The 20441-nt window shown below is 44.1% G+C and overlaps 1 protein-coding gene across 4 annotated transcripts in view; it reads right to left on the reverse strand.

Annotated features, from left to right (window-relative positions):
• Positions 1-20441, reverse strand: part of SPPL2B (signal peptide peptidase like 2B) — a 65823-nt gene extending 45382 nt beyond the window's left edge. For 3 of the 4 annotated variants that reach the window (XM_073636900.1, XM_073636902.1, XM_073636901.1), the window contains exons 1-3: positions 20257-20441; positions 7588-7707; positions 5861-6043 (exon numbers count right to left, since the gene is read on the reverse strand). In XM_073636900.1, the coding sequence (XP_073493001.1) occupies positions 5861-6043; positions 7588-7707; positions 20257-20304 (351 nt within the window). In that variant the 5' untranslated portion in view covers positions 20305-20441. The remainder of the gene's footprint in view (positions 1-5860; positions 6044-7587; positions 7708-20256) is intronic. The other variant, XM_073636899.1, reaches the window with a different exon arrangement.

Raw genomic sequence — 20441 nt, forward strand, 5'->3', positions numbered from 1 at the left:
CATGAAGGCCTGCTGCACAAAGTCTCCTCTTAACAGTTGTTGAAGAGATGTGTCTGCTGCTAGAACTCTGTGTGGCATTGACCTGATCTCTAATCTGAGCTGCTGTTATCCTGCGATTTCTGAGGCTGGTGACTCAGATAAACTTGTCCTCAGAAGTAGAGGTGACTCTTGGTCTTTCTTTCCTGGGGCGGTCCTCATGTGAGCCAGTTTCTTTGTAGCACTTGATGGTTTTTGCAACTGCACTTGGGGTCACTTTCAAAGTTTTCCCAATTTTTCAGACTGACTGACCTTCATTTCTTAAAGTAATGATGGCCACTCGTTTTTCTTTACTTAGAATTTGTATTATGGCAAGAAAAAAAGCAGCTAACAGTCTATTCAGTAGGACTATCAACTGTGTATCCACCAGACTTCTGCACAACACAACTGATGGTCCCAACCCCATTTATAAGGCAAGAAATCCCACTTATTAAACCTGACAGGGCACACCTGTGAAGTGAAAACCATTTCCGGTGACTACCTCTTGAAGCTCATCAAGAGAATGCCAAGAGTGTGCAAAGCAGTCATCAAAGCAAAAGGTGGCTACTTTGAAGAACCTAGAATATAAGACATTTTCAGTTGTTTCACACTTTTTTGTTAAGTATATAATTCCACGTGTTAATTCATAGTTTTGATGCCTTCAGTGTGAATGTACAATTTTCATGGTCATGAAAATACATAAAAATCTTTAAATGAGGTGTGTCCAAACTTTTGGTCTAGAGATTTAGAGAGATAGAGATAGAGAGAGAAATCGTTAACCGATCTGAATAATTTACTTTATATTTAGATAGATAGAACTTTTACGAACGCAGCGATACCAAATATGTGTATTTTTTATGGGGCAAAAGGGGTTGATTTGAACTTTTATGGGGGGATGGTTTTCAGGTTTATAAACTTTTTTTTTTTTTTTTTTTTTCACTTTTTACTTTACTTGTTAGTCCCCTTATGGGACTTGAAGCTGTGATCATCTGATCACTTGTGCTATACATAGCCACGGGCTTGCTTTGATACGAGGATCATAATGGCAGGCACAGGGGTCATCAGCATACTCCTGGCTATCATGACAATCAAGTCACAGGCGCGCCGATGGAAGCGTGGAACGACACGACCTCCCCCCACCGGCATGTGTTAAATGCTGCGGTCAGAGATTGACAGTAGGATTTAACAAGTTAACAGCTGCGTCTGTTAAAGGCACATGATGGCTGATTAAATCAGCCATCAAGTGCAGGGAAAGATGCGGGCTCAGGGAGCAAGCCTGTATCAAAGGAAGTGACACGACATATGACATAAATGCACATTATATGTCAAGAAAGGGTTAAAGAGGTTGTCCAACCCCAAAATCATTTAAAGCTAATTTATGCGGTATTGTAATATACAACACCCCTGTACATTTTGTTTTTTGTTTCTGCCTTTCGTTCCTCCTGAATTTCACTTCACTCCCTGTACCCAGTTTGATTACATGTGGCTCTTACCAGACCAGGCAGCTTCCTGGGCTTTTTTTTTCTAAGCTCACAGCCAGAGGTAGATCCGCACTGCCCTCTACCTGTCCACTGCACACTCAGTGGCTGTTAGTAATCTGCTCCAGCACTGACCTCTATCCAGGGCTGGTTTTAGACAAAGTGGGGCCCTGAATACTAACATATTGCACCATCACACTCAAACATTTAGGTTGTATTTTCATGAGCTCAGTTCAGACCGTTAAACGAGTGTGATCGAGAATATTGAATACAATATTGTCATTCGGCGCTGGTTTACCAGCCTCTTTACACAAGTTGACGAAGATTGATGAGCACAGAACGATCACTAGTAGATTAATCAGTCCCCATATAGTATCATGTTATCAGCAGCACATCTGCAATTTACACTGGGCAATGTGTCGCTAAAAGCAATGATTTTTGAACAATCCAATCACCCGTTGAATAAGCAGCATTCGTTGGCTAATTGCAAACATATTTACACCTATGAACTCGTCTGTGCAGCTGCGATCTATAAATGGATGCTACATACACACACATTATGTGACACAAAGACTGTATGTTACACACACATATGTATACACAACCATAGCACATGCATGTATACACAGAGCACATACATATAGACATGTGTATACACAGAGCATCTTCATACAGACACATGCATGCAAAGAGCCCATACACACAGACACATATATACCTACCAGGAGCCCATATATTCTGATGTCTTCGCTAATATATACCTATCAGGACCAGTGGTTCCATCAAGGTTTTGTATGAATCACGCTTTTTGTGATTTACACAGAACACCCAACATAAGCGCGTGGCTTAGAGCACAAGATAAATGTGAACTGAGCCTTATTCCGATTTTTGGGACGCAAAATGAATAAAACAGCAGTACAAGAATAGTTTTATTTTTATGACTTTTTTTGTGCGGTATAAGTGATAAGACTGCTTTATTCTTCGGGTCTGTATGATTACAGCGATACCAGATTTATATCAGTTTTTATTATGCTTTGCTACTATCACACATTAACTCCTTCCCGACAAATGCAATATATATGACTAACTGCACGGTGATCGCATGGAGGTGCCTGCCGTCCATCACAGCAAAGCACCTGGAGGAGACACTACCCCCCGCAACTATGATCGCTGTGTTTCTGTGTTTTATTGCCTGAAACATTGATGTCCAGCCTAAGATCGGTGCTGTAAGATCAGAGATCATAGGCTGGAGCCTAGCAACCACGGCGTCAGGAGGGCCAGCTCTGATTGGTGCGATCAACGATGATGTCACTGTCGTCCTGTGCTGGGCCCTCTGGTGCCACTCTCAAAGCCTGTGCTGTTACTGCTGGTGATCCTGCTGCTGAAGAAATAAGACGTTCCTTATCACTCCCTGATCTTTCCTAATCCACCCCAATCACCCTCTCCCCCCCCCCCCTCCTTCTGCCGCCAGAAACTGATCAGTACTCGATCACTCAAATTTTGGCAGTTTTTTCTTCTTCGTGCATCCTGCAGCCGCCGAGCGTTGATCAGTGAAGCAAATCACTGATCCGCACTCATGCTCGCTATTTTCCAGGACTTTTTTTTGTCCCTGTCTTTTCCCAACCCCCCCCCCCCCTTTTCCCCTCTGCACCATTCCAGGTATGCGTCCTACACCCGCCGATCAGATGCACACCACTGATTAGCACGCTTTTGGCAGGGACTGTTTTTTGTTTGTTTGTTTTTTTTTCCCTTTTTGCACCACATCCGTGTGCGCGTCCTACAGCTGTCGAGTGCTGATCACTGATCCACATCAGTGATCGGCCTCCGGTTGTTGTTTTTTTTTTTTTTTTTGTGAAAAAAGTATCAAAATAAATAATTTACACTAGTTGATAGGATTAGATAAGGGACAGTAAAAATATACTGTAGTAATCGGCATTTACATTCCTGGGCAGGATTCAGAAGGGAAAGTACCCAGGCGAAGTCCATGCTTAGCTTGTGAACGGAAATCCCTGTGGGCTAGAACAGAATTCTCCAGCTAGTGGAGGGTGAATTTGAGCAGAGAGCCATATAGGAGCCAGCGCTGTGATAAAATTTAAATCTCCCTCTTTTACTTTGTCAGCCAGCGGCAACAAAGTCATGGAGAGAGATTCAAAGTATTGTCGCATCGCTGGCTCCTATGAAAAGGAATCGCTTCCAGCACTTGAGCAGTAGAAGCAGAGTGTAGATTAGAGGGTCTGCTGGGCGTTATGACGTTGTGTCCAGACTCCGGACAAGAAAACACTAGTCAGGGTGTGATCAGCTCCACCAGAATCAAGAATGAGGCTGGTCACACACGGAAGTTTGGTACCTAGGCAACAGTGCAGAATGCTGACAGTGTGTACACTGCCAACAGAGCGCACTGTCATTGCACATTGCAAGTAAAGAACGAACGAGCAGAGACCAGTGCCACCCCTGCAAGTGACATCTGGTGAACATAAAACTCCAGCGGGGACTGGAGTACATTTGCTCACAAATATGGGGACATTCTATAAAGTCACAATTGATGAATCAGCCGAAAATATCTGGAGATATCTGTAAACCCCCTAACCGCACTCAATAACAAGCATGAAAAAAAAATATATATTTTTTTTTTTATCTGTCTACCTATACACACACATATAAACAATGAAGAATAACGAAACGGGCCCACAGAGTCTGTACAAGTCAAAAGGTGCACCATTATACATACACACATACATACATATGTTATATATACAGTGCCTACAAGTAGTATTCAACCCCCTGCAGATTTAGCTGGTTGACACATGCGGAATTAACTTGGCATTGTGACATTTGTACTGTAGATCAGCCTGGAAGTGGGAAATGCACTGCAGCAAATTTTGTTTTTGTTTTTTGTTTTTTTTTTAAAAACGTAAAAAGTTAATTCAGAGTGTCATTTATTATTCAACCCCTCAAACCACAAGAATTCTGTTTGGTCCCCCTAAAGTATTAAGAAGTAGTTCAGGCACCAAGAATAATGAGCTTCACATGTGTGGATTAAAGATCTCTTTTGCCAGCCTTTTCTGACTATTTAAGACCCTCCCCAAACTTGTGAACAGCACTCAGACATGGTCAACATGGGAAAGACAAAGGAGCATTCCAAGGCCATCAGAGACAAGATCGTGGAGGGTCACAAGGCTGGCAAGGGGTACAAAACCCTTTCCAAGGAGTTGGGCCAACCTGTCTCCACTGTTGGGAGCATCATCCGTAAGTGGAAGGCTTATGGAACTACTGTTAGCCTTCCACGGCCAGGACAGCCTTTGAAAGTGTCCTCCCGTGCCAAGGCCAGGCTTGTCCAAAGAGTCAAGGCTAACCCAAGGACAACAAGGAAGGAGCTCCGGGAAGATCTCATGGCAGTGGGGACATTGGTTTCATAAATACCATAAGTAACGTACTCCACCGCAATGGTCTCCGTTCCAGACGAGCCCGTAAGGTACCTTTACTTTCAAAGCGTCATGTCAAGGCTCGTCTACAGTTTGCTCATGATCACTTGGAGGACTCTGAGACAGACTGGTTCAAGGTTCTATGGTCTGATGAGACCAAGATCGAGATCTTAGGTGCCAACCACACACGTGACGTTTGGAGACTGGATGGCACTGCATATGACCCCAAGAATACCATCCCTACAGTCAAGCATGGTGGTGGCAGCATCATGCTGTGGGGCTGTTTCTCTGCCAAGGGGCCTGGCCATCTGGTCCGCATCCATGGGAAGATGGATAGCACGGCCTACCTGGAGATTTTGGCCAAGAACCTCCGCTCCTCCATCAAGAATCTTAAGATGGGTCGTAATTTCATCTTCCAACAAGACAACAACCCAAAGCACACAGCCAAGAAAACCAAGGCCTGTTTCAATAGGGAAAAAGTCAAGGTGTTGGAGTGGCCTAGTCAGTCTCCTGACCTTAACCCAATTGAAAACTTGTGGAAGGAGCTCAAGAATAAAGTCCACATGAGACACCCAAAGAACCTAGATAACTTGGAGAAGATCTGCATGGAGGAGTGGGCCAAGATAACTCCACAGACCTGTGCCGGCCTGATCAGGTCTTATAAAAGACGATTATTAGCTGTAATTGCAAACAAGGGTTATTCCACAAAATATTAAACATGGGGGTTGTATAATAATTGACCCACACTTTTATGTTTAAAATTTAATAAAATTCAACTGAGCAACATAACTTTTTGGTTTGTAAGATTTATGCTTCTGTTCATAAAACCTACTCTCGTTTGCAGTTTGAAGGCTCTAACTTATTTGCATCTTATCAAACCAGCTAAATCTGCAGGGGGGTGAATACTACTTGTAGGCACTGTATATATAACATATGTCCACTTACCAGCCTCTCCCGACTGACGATCAGCAATCCACGAGCACCATTGATTTGTGCTAGTCGTACCTTTTCATAGAAAGTACAATTTCCTCTCATTACCATAGGGATACTGTTAATGAATCCACCATCTGGAACATCGGTGGGTGAGCAAAGCACAGATGTAGTCTGATCCTGAAGATGGAGCAAGGCCTAAAAGAACGATGACAAATACAGCAATTTGAACCTTCCATCGATCCTACCATTCTACATTAAAGAAGCACTCCTCCCATTAAAATTGTTATCCTTTTAAAATATTGCAGTCATCATATGTCATATAGCACTGTGTACTTATAATTGCTCATTTTGCCTTTCTACCCAACTAATTATTCTCTTTTCTCTGTTCTATGTAGAAACAGGAAGTCTCTTGTCCCTGCATCTATCATTCCCCTCTTCAACACTGACACAGCTGATCTGCTCCCCCCCTGCCAGAGACTTTTGCAGTGACTTATAACTCATACAGGGAAAATTGACCTCCTGTTTCTACTTAGAGCTTAGAGGGATTCAGCTAGTTCGTTTTTAACGTGATATCATATACCTAATGGAAAAGAGAAGAATTAGCTGGGTAGGAAGGCAAAATGAGCAATTGTAAGTACACAATGCTGTATAATATGGTGATTGCAATATATTAAGAGGATAAGACACTTGATTGGAGTACTTCTGTTACCATCAGTAGGCACAGTTATCTGCCACCGATACCAATTTGTTACCTTTATTCTTATGTCACAGTCTAAATAGGAAGTTTAATGATTAGTATGTGCTATTGGGGAAATTGAATCATTGTATCATACTTTCAGTTTGCTTGTGTTCCCTCTCCTTGATAAATTCCAGCAACATAGTCCCCAGTAACACTAAAAGTTATAAAATGGTATTTCCATCATAGACATTCATGAGACATCCATAGGATATGCCATAAATTTCTGATGGATGCGGTGCCTACCTTTGGCACCAGGTCTCATCTGCGGGAGCTCTGAAAGAGATGTTAGTTGGGAACTGAATCTAAGTTGGCAGTGATGAAGAAAGTGACCCGAAGATGCATGTAAACACAAAAAAAAAAAACATGCCCTTCATTTTTAAGAGTATGCCGAACGGGCGTCTTTGTTAATTTTTATCTTGTTTCTTTTTAAAGGGAATCTGTCAGTAGATTTTTGCAATGTAATCTGAAGACAGCATGAGGTACAGGTTAAAACACAGATTTCAGGGAGGCATCTCTTATCAAGCTCCAAGGTTTTGTTTGCTTAAATGATTGTTTTAGCAGGAGTAGCTTATCATTGCTGTGACTGGCTAGGTTGTGTGAGCCTTGGTCCAACACGCCCCCTCCTGTGATAGGCAGCTCACTATCTATGGATATTGTATATACAGAGCCTGGTGGGGGCGGGGTCAGCTTCCTCAGCTCTGCTTCATTGCTAAAAAGAAACTGATTGTGTGACAACTGCTGCACCCAGTAATATAAGTTGGATTCAGCTTCTCTTTGCCTACATTACAGTATGTTGCTCTCAGATGAGGTAGCAAAAATCTGCTGACAGATTCCCTTTAAGTTTTGAATGTAACACTTTGCTGTGAAGCTTCATGTTTCTGAATTCATGAACATACATATTTTGAGTATTATTGCTCTTCATACAACAACTAATGGGTCTACGTATGTTTTAGAAGTAAATCTTAATGCTAAGCTGTGCGAGGAGGGAAGATCCACTTACAGCTTTGGTGAGGTCATGAGGCAGGTGGGCCCATTCCGAGTTGAATAGAATACAGTAATCTTTGGCACTGCCGCCACTTTTATCTGATGTAACATGAACCATCCCATATTCAGAGAGTACCTACAAAAAAAGAAATGAAAAAGAGGACAAGCTCTGAGGAACGTGGTTACATTATTTAAACTGTGACAAAAAAATACGAATGTTAAATCTAAGAAAAAAAACATGATACAAACCGTAACATTTCAGGCAATTTTCAATGTAACTATAAAAATACCATTGTAAAAAATTCCAGTGTCCATAATGAACCCTAGAGCACGCACAATATGCTGATGCATTGTTTCCTGCAGCTCACTTGTCAGCGTTGCTGTGTAGACAGGGTCAGCAGAGGACAGGGTTTAGCTATCAGCTCTATTGTATTGGTACAATAGCAACACCACTATATATGACTCGCTCCCTGGGCCGTGGGGCACTCGAGACCGGGCTTCAGGGCAATGCTGGGAGTAGTAGTGGCGACCCGGTCCCGTGGCTCAGGGTGGTCAGACCAGTGGTAGTCTATGATGTGCTGTAGGTAATGTCCGACTACGCCACCCGTTGATTGCGGCTATCATGAACCGCCGCTGCAAGGCAGACCGCTGAGGCTGATGGTGTTTGCAGCTGAGGTAGTGTTACTCCCCACGGGAAGAGTGCAGCCCCAGGGCAGTGTAGAGGATGGTGGGGGTGATGGTGCGGAGAGTCCCAGTGCCGTTAGTGCTGGAGGAGCAACGAGTACACAGACAACATACTGCAGTCCAATGTCTTTTACTCACAGTTCATATGCTCCGGGTCACTTCAGCGCCAGCAGTGACCATCCAGGCCGTGCGGTGTCCACCAGGTGAGGGACTCTGTCAACCCCCAGGCACTTCAGGAGTATGGTTCAGAGCTCCTTCCTATCCTTCCTTCGGCTCATGCCCCGTCAGTGACCAAGCTTTTGTCCAGCTCCCGCGGGTCTATGCAGGCAAACGTGGGCCCCGTTTCCCGCTACCCTATATGGTATGCCTTCCTAGCAAGGTTTAGCAAGGGGTCGCACCAAGTGATGGTCACGACCTCCAGTTCTTGGCTGAATATTATTAGCTTCCACCAAATTGGGATCCGGTACCCTCTTCTTGCCTGACTCGTCACCCGATTCACGTTGGTCCTTAGGGTCCCTTCCACCTTCTTGTTCCTGAGCCCTTCTGTTTCTTGGCCACTTCTTTCCCTTTCCTGTTCCTTCTCTTCTCCTCCGTTCCTTCTCCTCTCAGGCCCCGGCCTTTTCTCTAGGCCTGCCTCTGAGCAGAGCTCCTACAGAGCCTCTGCTCCCTGTCTTCTTCTCTGACTGAACTCTCTGAACTGACCCTGATCTAAGATGGTGCCCACCTTTTATACTTCCCTCGAGAACACGAGCCCAGGTGACCAGCAACCAATGGGCTCCTACCTACGCTCAGGAACCGTCCCCTCCTGCTCCTACATCACCGGGTTTTCCTCCCCCCTCCCCACTCCAGCCAGGGACAGGTTCTGTTGTGCCTGCATTACGGTCTAATGGGAGCACCGTTGAGCTGTCCCCCGGAAATGGGGTGTGTGTGTGATGCATGCAGCCTACCTGAGCCCTGGCCCATACTCCATCCTTACCCAGGAGTGGAATATCACACCTCTGGCAGAGGTGCAATACCTCTGTAGGGACCGAGCCCTCGGGGCGCTACATATACACTGCTCAAAAAAATAAAGGGAACACTTAAACAACAGAATATAACTCCAAGTAAATCAAACTTCTGTGAAATCAAACTCTCCACTTAGGAAGCAACACTGATTCACAATCAATTTCATATACTGTTGTGCAAATGGAATAGACAATAGATGGAAATTATTGGCAATTATCAAGACACCCTCAATAAAGGAGTGGTTCTGCAGGCGGGGACCACAGACCACATCTCAGTACCAATGCTTTCTGGCTGATGTTTTGGTCACTTTTGAATGTTGGTTGTGCTTTCACACTCGTGGTAGCATGAGACGGACTCTACAACCCACAGAAGTTGCTCAGGTAGTGCAGCTCATCCAGGATGGCACATCAATGCGAGCTGTGGCAAGAAGGTTTGCCGTGTCTGTCAGCGTAGTGTCCAGAGGCTGGAGGCGCTACCAGGAGACAGGCCAGTACACCAGGAGACGTGGAGGGGGAGGTAGGAGGGCAACAACCCAGCAGCAGGACCGCTACCTCCGCCTTTGTGCAAGGAGGAACAGGAGGAGCACTGCCAGAGCCCTGCAAAATGACCTCCAGCAGGCCACAAATGTGCATGTGTCTGCACAAACGGTTAGAAACTGACTCCATGAAGGTGGTATGAGGGCCCAACATCCACAGATGGGGGTTGTGCTCACAGCCCAACACCGTGCAGGAAGCTTGGCATTTGCCACAGAAACCAGGATTGGCAAAGTCGCCACTGGCGCCCTGTGCTCTTCACAGATGAAAGCAGATTCACAATGAGCACGTGACAGACGTGACCGAGTCTGGAGACGCAATGGAGAGCGATCCTCTGCCTGCAACATCCTTCAGCATAACCGGTTTGGCAGTGGGTCAGTAATGGTGTGGGGTGGCATTTCTTTGGAGGGCCGTACAGCCCTCCATGTGATCACCTGAGGTAGCCTGACTGCCATTAGGTACCGAGATGAGATCCTCAGACCCCTTGTGAGACCATATGCTGGTGCGGTTGGCCCTGGGTTCCTCCTAATGCAGGACAATGCCAGACCTCATGTGGCTGGAGTGTGTCAGCAGTTCCTACAAGATGAAGGCATTGAAGCTATGGACTGGCCCGCAGTTCCCCAGACCTGAATCCGATTGAGCACGTCTGGGACATCATGTCTCGCTCCATCCACCAACGTCACGTTGCACCACAGACTGTCCAGGAGTTGGCAGATGCTTTAGTCCAGGTCTGGGAGGAGATCCCACAGGAGACCATCCGCAACCTCATCAGGAGCATGCCCAGGTGTTGTAGGGAGGTAATACAGGCACGTGGAGGCCACACACAATACTGAGCTTCATGTTGACTTGTTTTAAGGACATTACATCAAAGTTGGATCAGCCTGTAGTGTGTTTTTCCCCTTTAATTTTGGGGGTGACTCCAAATCCAGGCCTCCATTGGTTAATAAATTTGATTTCCATTGATGATTTTTGTGTGATTTTGTTGTCAGCACATTCAACTTTGTACAGAACAAAGTATTCAATGAGAATATTTCATTCATTCAGATCTAGGATGTGGTATTTGAGTGTTCCCTTTATTTTTTTGAGCAGTGTAGATAGATAAGGCTCTGTATGCATCTACCTCTCACTCCCTGCTCTTTCCTGGGGACTCAAATCAAAGACATTTCTCTATTAAGTCACATATTTCAGATACCATAAAGCAGACAACCTGTTGCACATTTCAACCCCCTTTAAGCAAAAGACATTTTTCACCTTCCTGACCAGGTCAAATTTTTCAATTCTGACCAGTGTCACTTAATGTGGTAATAACTTTGGAACGCTTCAACCTATCCCAGTAATTCGGAGATTGTTTTTTTCATGACATCGTACTTTATTGTAGGTCTAAATTTAGGTTGGTATGATTTGCTTTTCTACAAAAATATGAAAATTTGACAAATTTATAAAAATTTGCAATTTTCAAACTGAATTCTTAGGCCCTTAAAACAGATGGTCATACCACACAAAATAGGTAATAAGTAACATTTACATGTCTACTTTAAATAAGCATTTTTTTTGCTAGAATATTAGAATGATATAGGGCACGATTCATCACAACTTTTACACCAAAAAGGTAACGTAAAAGCTTTGAAAAATAAAATTTTGCCGCAACTCAGTTTTCATGCCAGTTTCTCCTAGCTCCGCCAAAATGGGTGAAGGTGGGGCGTGACACCACAGCTCGCCTAATTCATGAAGAGCTGTGGTGTTCCTTACAGTAGAAATCTTATTCCAATCCATGACTGGAGTAAGATTTCTGGCATGGCCCACTGAACAGATGATCCAGATTCATGAATCAGGTGCGTCTAACTCCTATATACCCACTCATCAGGAATGGTGAGAAAAATCGCTGGTCTTGATGAATCGGGCCCTTAAAGTTTAGTAGCAATTTTTCATTTTTCTTTTTTTCAATGAAATTTACAAAAATTATTTAGAGAGGAAGAAGCTTGAGAAACCTCCATAAGTCTTGGCATCCCAGTACAGTCTGATTTTTTTCACAAACCCATAGCTTTGTATCGGCGAGTTTGAGCCGTGACTAGGATTAAAATCGGACATGTCTATGTGTTTTGGTGCAGACCAAATGGTCCAAAAAAATATAACTTGTACGCTGTTCACATTTTATATCAGTGAAAAACACAGAAACAATTTGTATGTGAAACACTGACGTCTTAAACTTAATGACCCCTAAGGGTATGTGCCCACGTAGCGTTTTCAAAGCGTATTTGATGCGGAATTTCCGCAGCGGAAACGCTTGTAAAACGCTTGGTTATCCGCCCCCCATGGTCCCTAATGAGAATCCGCAAGTTCTATGCCCATGCTGCGGATTTTTCCGCAGCGTTTTTGATGCGCTCAAAAATCCGCAGCATGTCAATAAATTTTCTGCTTAATTTCCGCAACGTGGGCACATAGCCTGAGACTAAGTTCACAATCAGTTTTTTGAGCAGTTTAAAAAAAATGCAGTTTTTAAACTGGAAAACCGCTCAGGAACAGCTCCTTTATTGGGAATTCTTTGGAGATCTGCTTTTCCCGATACAGTTTTGAAGAGTTTTAGACAAGTTTTTCCTGAAGTGTTCTTTGCAGCCTTTTAACAGCACCTAGTTTGGAGTAGATTTCATCAGGATCTGCTTCAAAAAAGGGACATGCACTTTTTATTCTTTCAGGGAGTTATTCAAAACCTCTTCATTTTGTAAAAGAATGATCAGTACTAATATTCTTAACAGCCGTGTTGGACCTAAGAGCCATCTTGGACAAACTTTAAGCCAAATGACTTTGAAGCTAATGAGATGTAGTTCTGGGAGCTTTAGCTATAATGAAGACATAGGATGACATCAGGGCCATTAGAATGTATGGATGGCGTCCATAAAGGTTAAATGGACCAGCTGCAGGGCACTGTGATAGTAAATAAGTGGTAGTATATGGTAGTAAGTAGTGTATCCGTTACAGTGATGTAGAAACCAGAACAATACAGCTGTCAAAATGTGAAGAGTTATGTGAGTAATGACATTAGCTAAAAGGAACATGGAGATTTATGGATTGCAATACATTATGCAGTTTGGGGTAATATTCATTAATGTTGTCATGTGTCATTGTATGCTTTGTTCTAAAATACACGTCTCTCTGCCATATGAGGTTATCACGTATATGCCCTTTGCCGCAATGTGTAGCTTTCTTTGTCCAAATCATGTATAAAAAGCCCCCATGCCATCGTACGGGGCCAGACCATCGCCAGATATCTCAGCATTGCAGCATTGTGAACAATTTTGGAGCAAACCGTTAAAAAAAAAAAAAAAAAAGCTGTCAAAAGAAAAATGGTGGAGAAAGCGATAACAAAACAATCAAAGGAATTATCTTATCTTATTAATTTATATGGGAAAACATCTTCCATGCATATGCTTTTGGACACCTTTTAACTGCTTCAGGTATTAAAGATGCCAACCGTCTAAAAGAAGTGATATTTAAGTTGTACTGGCGTTTTCCGCTGGGAAGACACTCAATACATGTAAAAAAAAAAAAAAAAATTTCCGGAAGACACTTTTGAGCATCTGGTTAGCATTTTTACTTTAAAAAAGAAAAAGAAAAAGAAGCTAGCGTTTTCCTCATTATTTAATTTAAAAAAAAATAAATAAATAAGTAAAAAATAAAGTAAAAAACCAACCCAATATAAAAACGCCCAAAAATGTTGAAAAAGCACTTAGAAAATGACCAAAAAGTGCTTTGGGTTTACAAAACCCCAGATTAAAGGGAGTGATTCCTGAAGCATCTTCTGCTTGAAAAGCGGATTTGACTGTAAAAAAAAAAAAAAAAAAAAAAAAAAACGCAATGTGAACATACCTTGAACGTGTCCGAGAAAGAGGACGGCTGGACAAATTCTTGAGGCCAACGAATCAATACATCTGAAAATTTGCTCTTGTCTCATGTTTTATGAGTTTTTTTTTCATATTAATGTATAGTATTTAACACAGACCCATGTTTAAAAAATGGCTAAACTTTGCGTTTCACATGCTAATTAGGCCTCTGACTAGTCGATGGGGCATTGTTTTGTCCAGACTAGTCGGCTCTCACAGCATGATTTGCCAGAGGTGGCGTCAATGCCACCTCTGCAAAACTTACGGCTTTCTTCACCCACATCATTGCTCCTCTGAAGCCGGGTGTACGCTTCCTAGTTTCAGAGGCGCACTGTGCATGTCCGGAAGTGAGAAAGACACAGCAAAAATAGGAAGAATATAAAATTCCTAAGCATTTCTAACTGTAAACCAGTCTTTAATCATGAACAACCAAAATTTATGCTAAAAAGGGGTTTTCCCATGAACAAAGTTAATTTTAATCAAATGATCTTTAAATAATAATAAATTCCACAATTGGATGTGTTTAATCCCTTCCCGACCTTGAACGTACCCCGTATATCACGGACAGGAATGACTTCCCCAAACTTGGACGCACGGTGTACATCATGGAGGAAATGCGGCACTGGGACCGGAGTAGCGGTGACCGCATTAATGTGCCTGCTGATTTTAACAGCAGGGCACCTGGGCTCGTCGACACGAGGGGTTTCGCCTCCCCCTCCCCCCAACTACAATCGCCGTGCTTGATTGCTCAATTCAGCCAATCACAGCTGTGAACAGCCAATCACAGCGTTTTCAGTGTATCACTGTAAAAGCACCGATCATAGGCTTGAGCCCAGCAACACCAGCGTCACCAGCCCCAGCACTGATTGGTGCAATTGGCGTCATCATCCGATCGCACCAATCAGAGTGCAGAGACGCAGTCTTAACTCTCAGTGACTACTCTGCACTTCCTCATTCCGGCTTGGAGACGTTGGAGAGTGGTCACTGTGCTGTTCTGTCTCACTGTGCTGGGACTTGAGGTGCCACAGACTTTTTCAAGCCTGTGCAATCACTTCTGCTGGTGCTGCTGCTGTTCTTGAAAGAAGAAGTTCCTGTTCCCTGATTTTTCCTAATCCACCCCAATCCCCCCTTTCCCTAACCCCTACCCCACTTCTGCCGCCGAGCGCTGATCAGAACTTGATCGCTTGATTTTTGACATGTTTTTTTCTTGTGCGTGCGTCCTGTAGACACCCAACGCTGATCAGTGACACAAATCACTGATTGGCACTCATGCTTGCTTCTTTCTAGGACTTTTTCTTTCCCTGGAATTTTTTCCCCCCATTCCCCTTTTTTGCACCACCTCTGTGTGTGCGTCCTGCAGTCGCTGGGCTGCTGATCAGTAACGCAAACCACTGATCAGTTTCTGTGCTCGCTTTTGGCTAGGACTTTTTTTTTCCTGTTTATTTTTTTATCCTCTTTTTGCACCACATCCATGAGCGCATCCTACAGCGATTGAGCACTGATAAGTGACAAACTTCACTGATAGGCATCCAGTTGGGTTTTTTTTGTGAAAAAAAGAATCAAATAAAAAATAATTTAGATTAGTTGATAGGACTAGATTAGGGACAGTAAAAATATACCATAGTAATCAGCGTCTACTACAGTATTTGTTATTTTACTGAATATAGTTAAGGTTAGTGTCCGATAGTTGCGGGAGCTCAGTAATTTCTTTTTCTGATGTCCGCTTAGTAAGTTTGTTTTTTTATATTCTTATTTTATTTCTTTTTCTTTATAGATTCTTTGCTTTTTTTTTTTTTTTTTTTTTATTCTACTAAACAAAAAAAAAAAAAGTTTGCACCAAAACACACACCTGAATAAAATGTGGTACACACATATGTGAAAAAATGTCCTGCTCGTCCCAAACATGATATTCAGCCAAGGAGGCATATTCCTTCCTCGCGTCTGACACTGATAGTGAGGGAGAGGATCTCACCTTCCTTTAGATTTCCTCCTCCTCAAGAGATATCGAACCACCACGAAGACGCCCCCCAGAACAGAAAATGAATCAGCGCCCACCTTACTGACCCAATATGGACCTCACCCCCTGAAGATTATGAACCATAGATTCCTGATTTTGTGGCGCAATCAAGAATCCAATTTGACACAACCGGCCTCACAGAAAAGTCTTTTTCTCTGAGGATTTTGTAAACTTCATGGTGGCCGAGACAAATTTGAACGCCCAGCAATTTTTGGCCCAAAATACCACTTCATGTGGACTCCTGTAGACGCAGTAGAAATTAAGACGTTTTGGGGCCTTGTTCTTCACATGGGGTTAGTGAAGAAGCCAGAAATTCTGCAATATTGGAGTGTTGATGTGTTATACAACACTCCAGTGTTCCACATGGCTATGACCCATAAACATTTTAAGGCCATCCACAAATTTTTGCATTATGATAATGCAGTGTCCTCCCCGAGATGAACCCAACTTTGACCGGTCATTGATCACTTCGGCAACAAGTTTATTGAGGTGTATGTTCCCCAAAGGGACATCAGAGTGGATGAGTCCCTAATACACTGCTCAAAAAAATAAAGGGAACACTGAAATACCACATCCTAGATATCACTGAATGAAATATAGTTGCAAATCTTTATTCACTACATAGTGGAATGCATTGAGAAAAATAAAACATAAAAATGATCAATGTAAATCAAAATTAATATCCCATGGAGGTCTAGATTTGGAATGATACTCAAAATCAAATTACAGGCTGATCCAATTTCAGTGGAAATGCCTCTAGACAAAGAAATGATGCTCCGTAGTGTGTGGCGTCCTCGTGCCTGTATGACCTCCCTACAATGCCTGGGCATGCTCCTGACGACGCGGCAGATGTTCTCCTGAGGGATCTCCTCCCAGACCTGGATTAAAGCATCCGCCAACTCCTGGACAGTCTGTGATGGATGGAACGAGACATGATGTATCAGATATTCTCGATTGGATTCAGATCTGGGGAACGGCTAGGCCATTCCAAAGCATCAATGCCTTCATCATGCAGGAACTGCTGACATTTCAGCCACATGAAGCCTAGCATTTTCATGCATCAGAAGGAACCCAGGGCCAACCGCACCAGCATATGGTCTCACAATGGGTCTGAGGATCTCATCTCTGTACCTAATGGCAGTCAAGGTACCTCTGGCTAGCACATGGAGGGCTGTGCGACCCTCCAAAGAAATGCCTCCCCCCACCATTACTGACCCATTGCCAAACCGGTCGTGCTAGAGGATGTTGCAGGCAGCAGAACGTTCTCCACAGTGTCTCCAGATTCTGTCATGTCTGTCACGTGTGCACAGTGTGAACCTGCTCTCATCCGTGAAGGGCACAGGGCGCCAATGTGGAATCTGCCAATCTTGGTGTTCTCTGGCCAATAACCCTGCACGGTGTTGGGCTGTAAGCTCAACACCCACTTGTGGATCTCGGGCCCTCATTCCACTCTCATGGAGTCGGTTTCTGACAGTTTGAGCAGACACATGGATGTTAGTGGCCTGCTGGAGGTCATTTTGCAGGGCTCTGGCACTGCTCCTCCTGTTCCTCCTTTCATAAAGGAGGAGGAATCTGTCCTGTTACTGGGTTGTTGTCCTTGTACAGCCCCCCTCCACGTCTCCTGGTATCTGCTCCATGCTCTGGACATTGTGCTGATAGACACAGCTACCCTTCTTGCCACAGTTCGCATTGATGTGCCATCCTGAATGAGCTGCACTACCTGAGCAACTTCTGTGGGTTGTACTGTAGACACCGTTACTGTACCTCTAGGGGTGAGAGCAATGGAAAAATGCAGAAGTGACCTAAACAAGAGCCAAAAAGGATGAGAACAGAGAAATGTTCTGTGGCCTCTACCTGCAGAACCACTCCTTTATAGGGAGTGTCTAGCTAATTGCCTATCATTTCTACCTGCTATCTGTTCCATTTGTACAACAGCAGGAGCAATTGAGTCACTATCAGTGTTGCTTCATAATTGGACAGGTTTATGCCACAGAAGTGTTATTGACGTGGAGGTAAATTGTGTTGTTTAAGCGTTCCCTTTTTTTTTTTAAGCAGTGTACATTTCAAGGGGAGGCTCAAATTCCGACAATACCTGCCCAGTAAGAGGGCCAGGTACGGAATTAAACTATACAAACTGCGTGAGAGTACCTCAGGGTACACCCACAGGTTTAGAGCTTATGAAGGGAAGGAAGCCTGGATTCAACCCCCTGAATGTCCCCCTGTCCTGGGAGTGGGAAAATTGTGTGGGATTTGTGCAAACACTGCTGAATCAAGGTTATCACCTCTACGTAGATACTTTTATACCAGCATCCCTCTCTTCAAATCCCTCTCTGCCAGAGCTAGCGCAGCATACGGTACTGTCCGCAAAAATCAGGGAGGCCTCCTTAAGACGCTAATTGGGAAGCTACTCAGAAAGGAATGTAGTAATAACATGCTGGTGGTCAAGTACAAGGGCAAGAGCGATGTCCTTTTCTTGACCACCATACATCAGAGAAAGGAAGGTTGTAAAAAAAAGGTGCACAGTGTTTTACAGAAGGGGGATAAGAAAGGAGAGCACTTGGTAATGAGACACCTGCCCCTACAAACCTGGCCTGTGTATAAAAGAATGCTTCAAACTGTACCACATATCCATGGACTACTGAATTCACATCTGACTTACACAACTCAAGTATGCCAACCTGATGAACTGTACACAACTTACATATGCCAAATTATAAAATTCACACACCAGGAAAACACTAGATCAATTCCAACATAGGGTCACTTGTGGGCGGGTCACTATTTAGGCACATCATGGGCTCTCCAAACGTGACATGATGCCCGCAGACCATTCCATTAAAGTCTGGCCTCCAAAACGTCACTCTTTCTTTTCCGAGCCCTGCCGTGCACCCAAACAGTAGTTTTCCCCCACATATGGGGCATCAGCGTATTCAGGAGAAATTGCACAACAAATGTTGGGGTCCATTTTCTCCTGTTACACTTGTGAAAATGAATTATTTTTCAAAAATTGTGCTGATGTAAAGTAGACATATAGGAAATGTTATTTATTAACTATTTTGTGTGACATAACTCACTGGTTTAAGGGCAAAAAAAAAGTTTGAAAATTGTGACATTTTCACCAAATTTCAGATTTTTTCACAAATAAACGCAAGTTGAAGCGTTCCAGAGTTGTTACCCCATAAAGAGACACTGGTCAGAATTGTAAAATTTGGCCTGGTCATGAAGGTGAAAACAGGCTTGGGGGGGGGGGGGGGGTAAAGGGGTTATAAAAACTGTTCCTGTGCTGAGATAATCCTAGAAATGTGCCCCCACTGTGTAATGGCTGTGTCTGACCATGCAGGAACATGGTCTCATCATACCACATGTCCTGAAACGTCTGATGATTGTATGTTGAGACAACAATAAACGGCTAATTATTTCACATGTCAGTGCCGGGACCCTAATTGGTTTCATTAGGCATATAGGAGGTTGAAGACCCACTTTATTTATTTAGGAGACCCACGGAAAATATATGGCCATAGAAGACGGCTGTCTAAACTTAGCCTAAGGGTGCGTTCACACATCTGTGTGAAGTGTCGGTGGGCTGTCTTATGGCATGTGCCCACGATCCAGAGCCGCTGCGGCCCCGACACTGCAGAACAGCCGCACCACTATCGCCCTCATTATGCAAATGAGCGGCTGCAATTTTTTTTTTCACATGTGGACTTTCCTCATTGATGTTAGTCTACGGGGACCCGCAAGAGAAATTAACATGCTGCGGGCATGAAAGACGTGCCCCATGTCAGTTTCCGCGGGTGAGCCGCAGGTGTACAGAGACGCATATCGGACATGGGATTTCTACAAATCCATCCACTATGCTGTAACATCTGGACGCTGCGGGATTGACGCTGCATGGACACACATCACACCAGCAGCGGCTCCTGTTCGTGAGCACATACCCTATTCTTTCTCGGATCCATCATTTTAACAGATGTGTAAGTCTGTGGGCATACTTGGACATACCACACCGATGTGTGAATGCAGCCTTATCCTTGTAGATGCTCAGCTACAATAACCAAGATTTAACCCTCTCTATACTCCTACATGACCCAGGAACTGCTTTCAGTTCCTGACTTCAAGGCCAACTATGGAGTTTCAGACAAGCAAAAACCTGATGGTGATTTTCTAGAAGCTGGATGAGTCCAGGTGAACCCCCTGGTGGGCTGTCATCTGGGGACTGTGGCTGAGTGTACTGTGGGCCCCGGCTATGTTACGGCTCTCCGGTGACATTACGCTGTGTATGGAGATGGGATCAGGTCTCCTTTGGCAGCTGTATTATATGGTACAGTGGCATTTGATCAAGTAGACTTTGCCTCGGGTGGCTGCATTGGTATAGAATTCATAGTATGTGGCATATGCATCCATTGAAGTCTCCAGTCTGCATTGTGACTGCATGGCACTGGCACACTACAGGGGACAGGGAGAAGATGATGAGTAATAGGATGGCATGCTATCAGGGTGGCATGGAGTCTGCCACTACATGATGACAAGTGCCAGCGTCTGAAAACTGAAAGAACGGCGACTCTCACCTGGGTCACTATAGCTGTCCACGACAGGAGGAAAATGGGGGTCTTCATGTCTCGCTGCTGCCCGTGTGCCCGACCTGGGAGGACATACACAGGACCAAGAACACTGGCAGTCAGCTGGTACTCAGCGCCATGCTGTACACATGCGCAGTGCGCGAATGCTGTGCGAGCCCGCCCTCTCCGAGTCA

This window comes from Phyllobates terribilis, unplaced genomic scaffold (genome assembly GCF_046119375.1).
Source record: "Phyllobates terribilis strain yellow unplaced genomic scaffold, ASM4611937v1 Scaffold_1__5_contigs__length_1240528914, whole genome shotgun sequence".
Taxonomy (NCBI): domain Eukaryota; kingdom Metazoa; phylum Chordata; class Amphibia; order Anura; family Dendrobatidae; genus Phyllobates; species Phyllobates terribilis.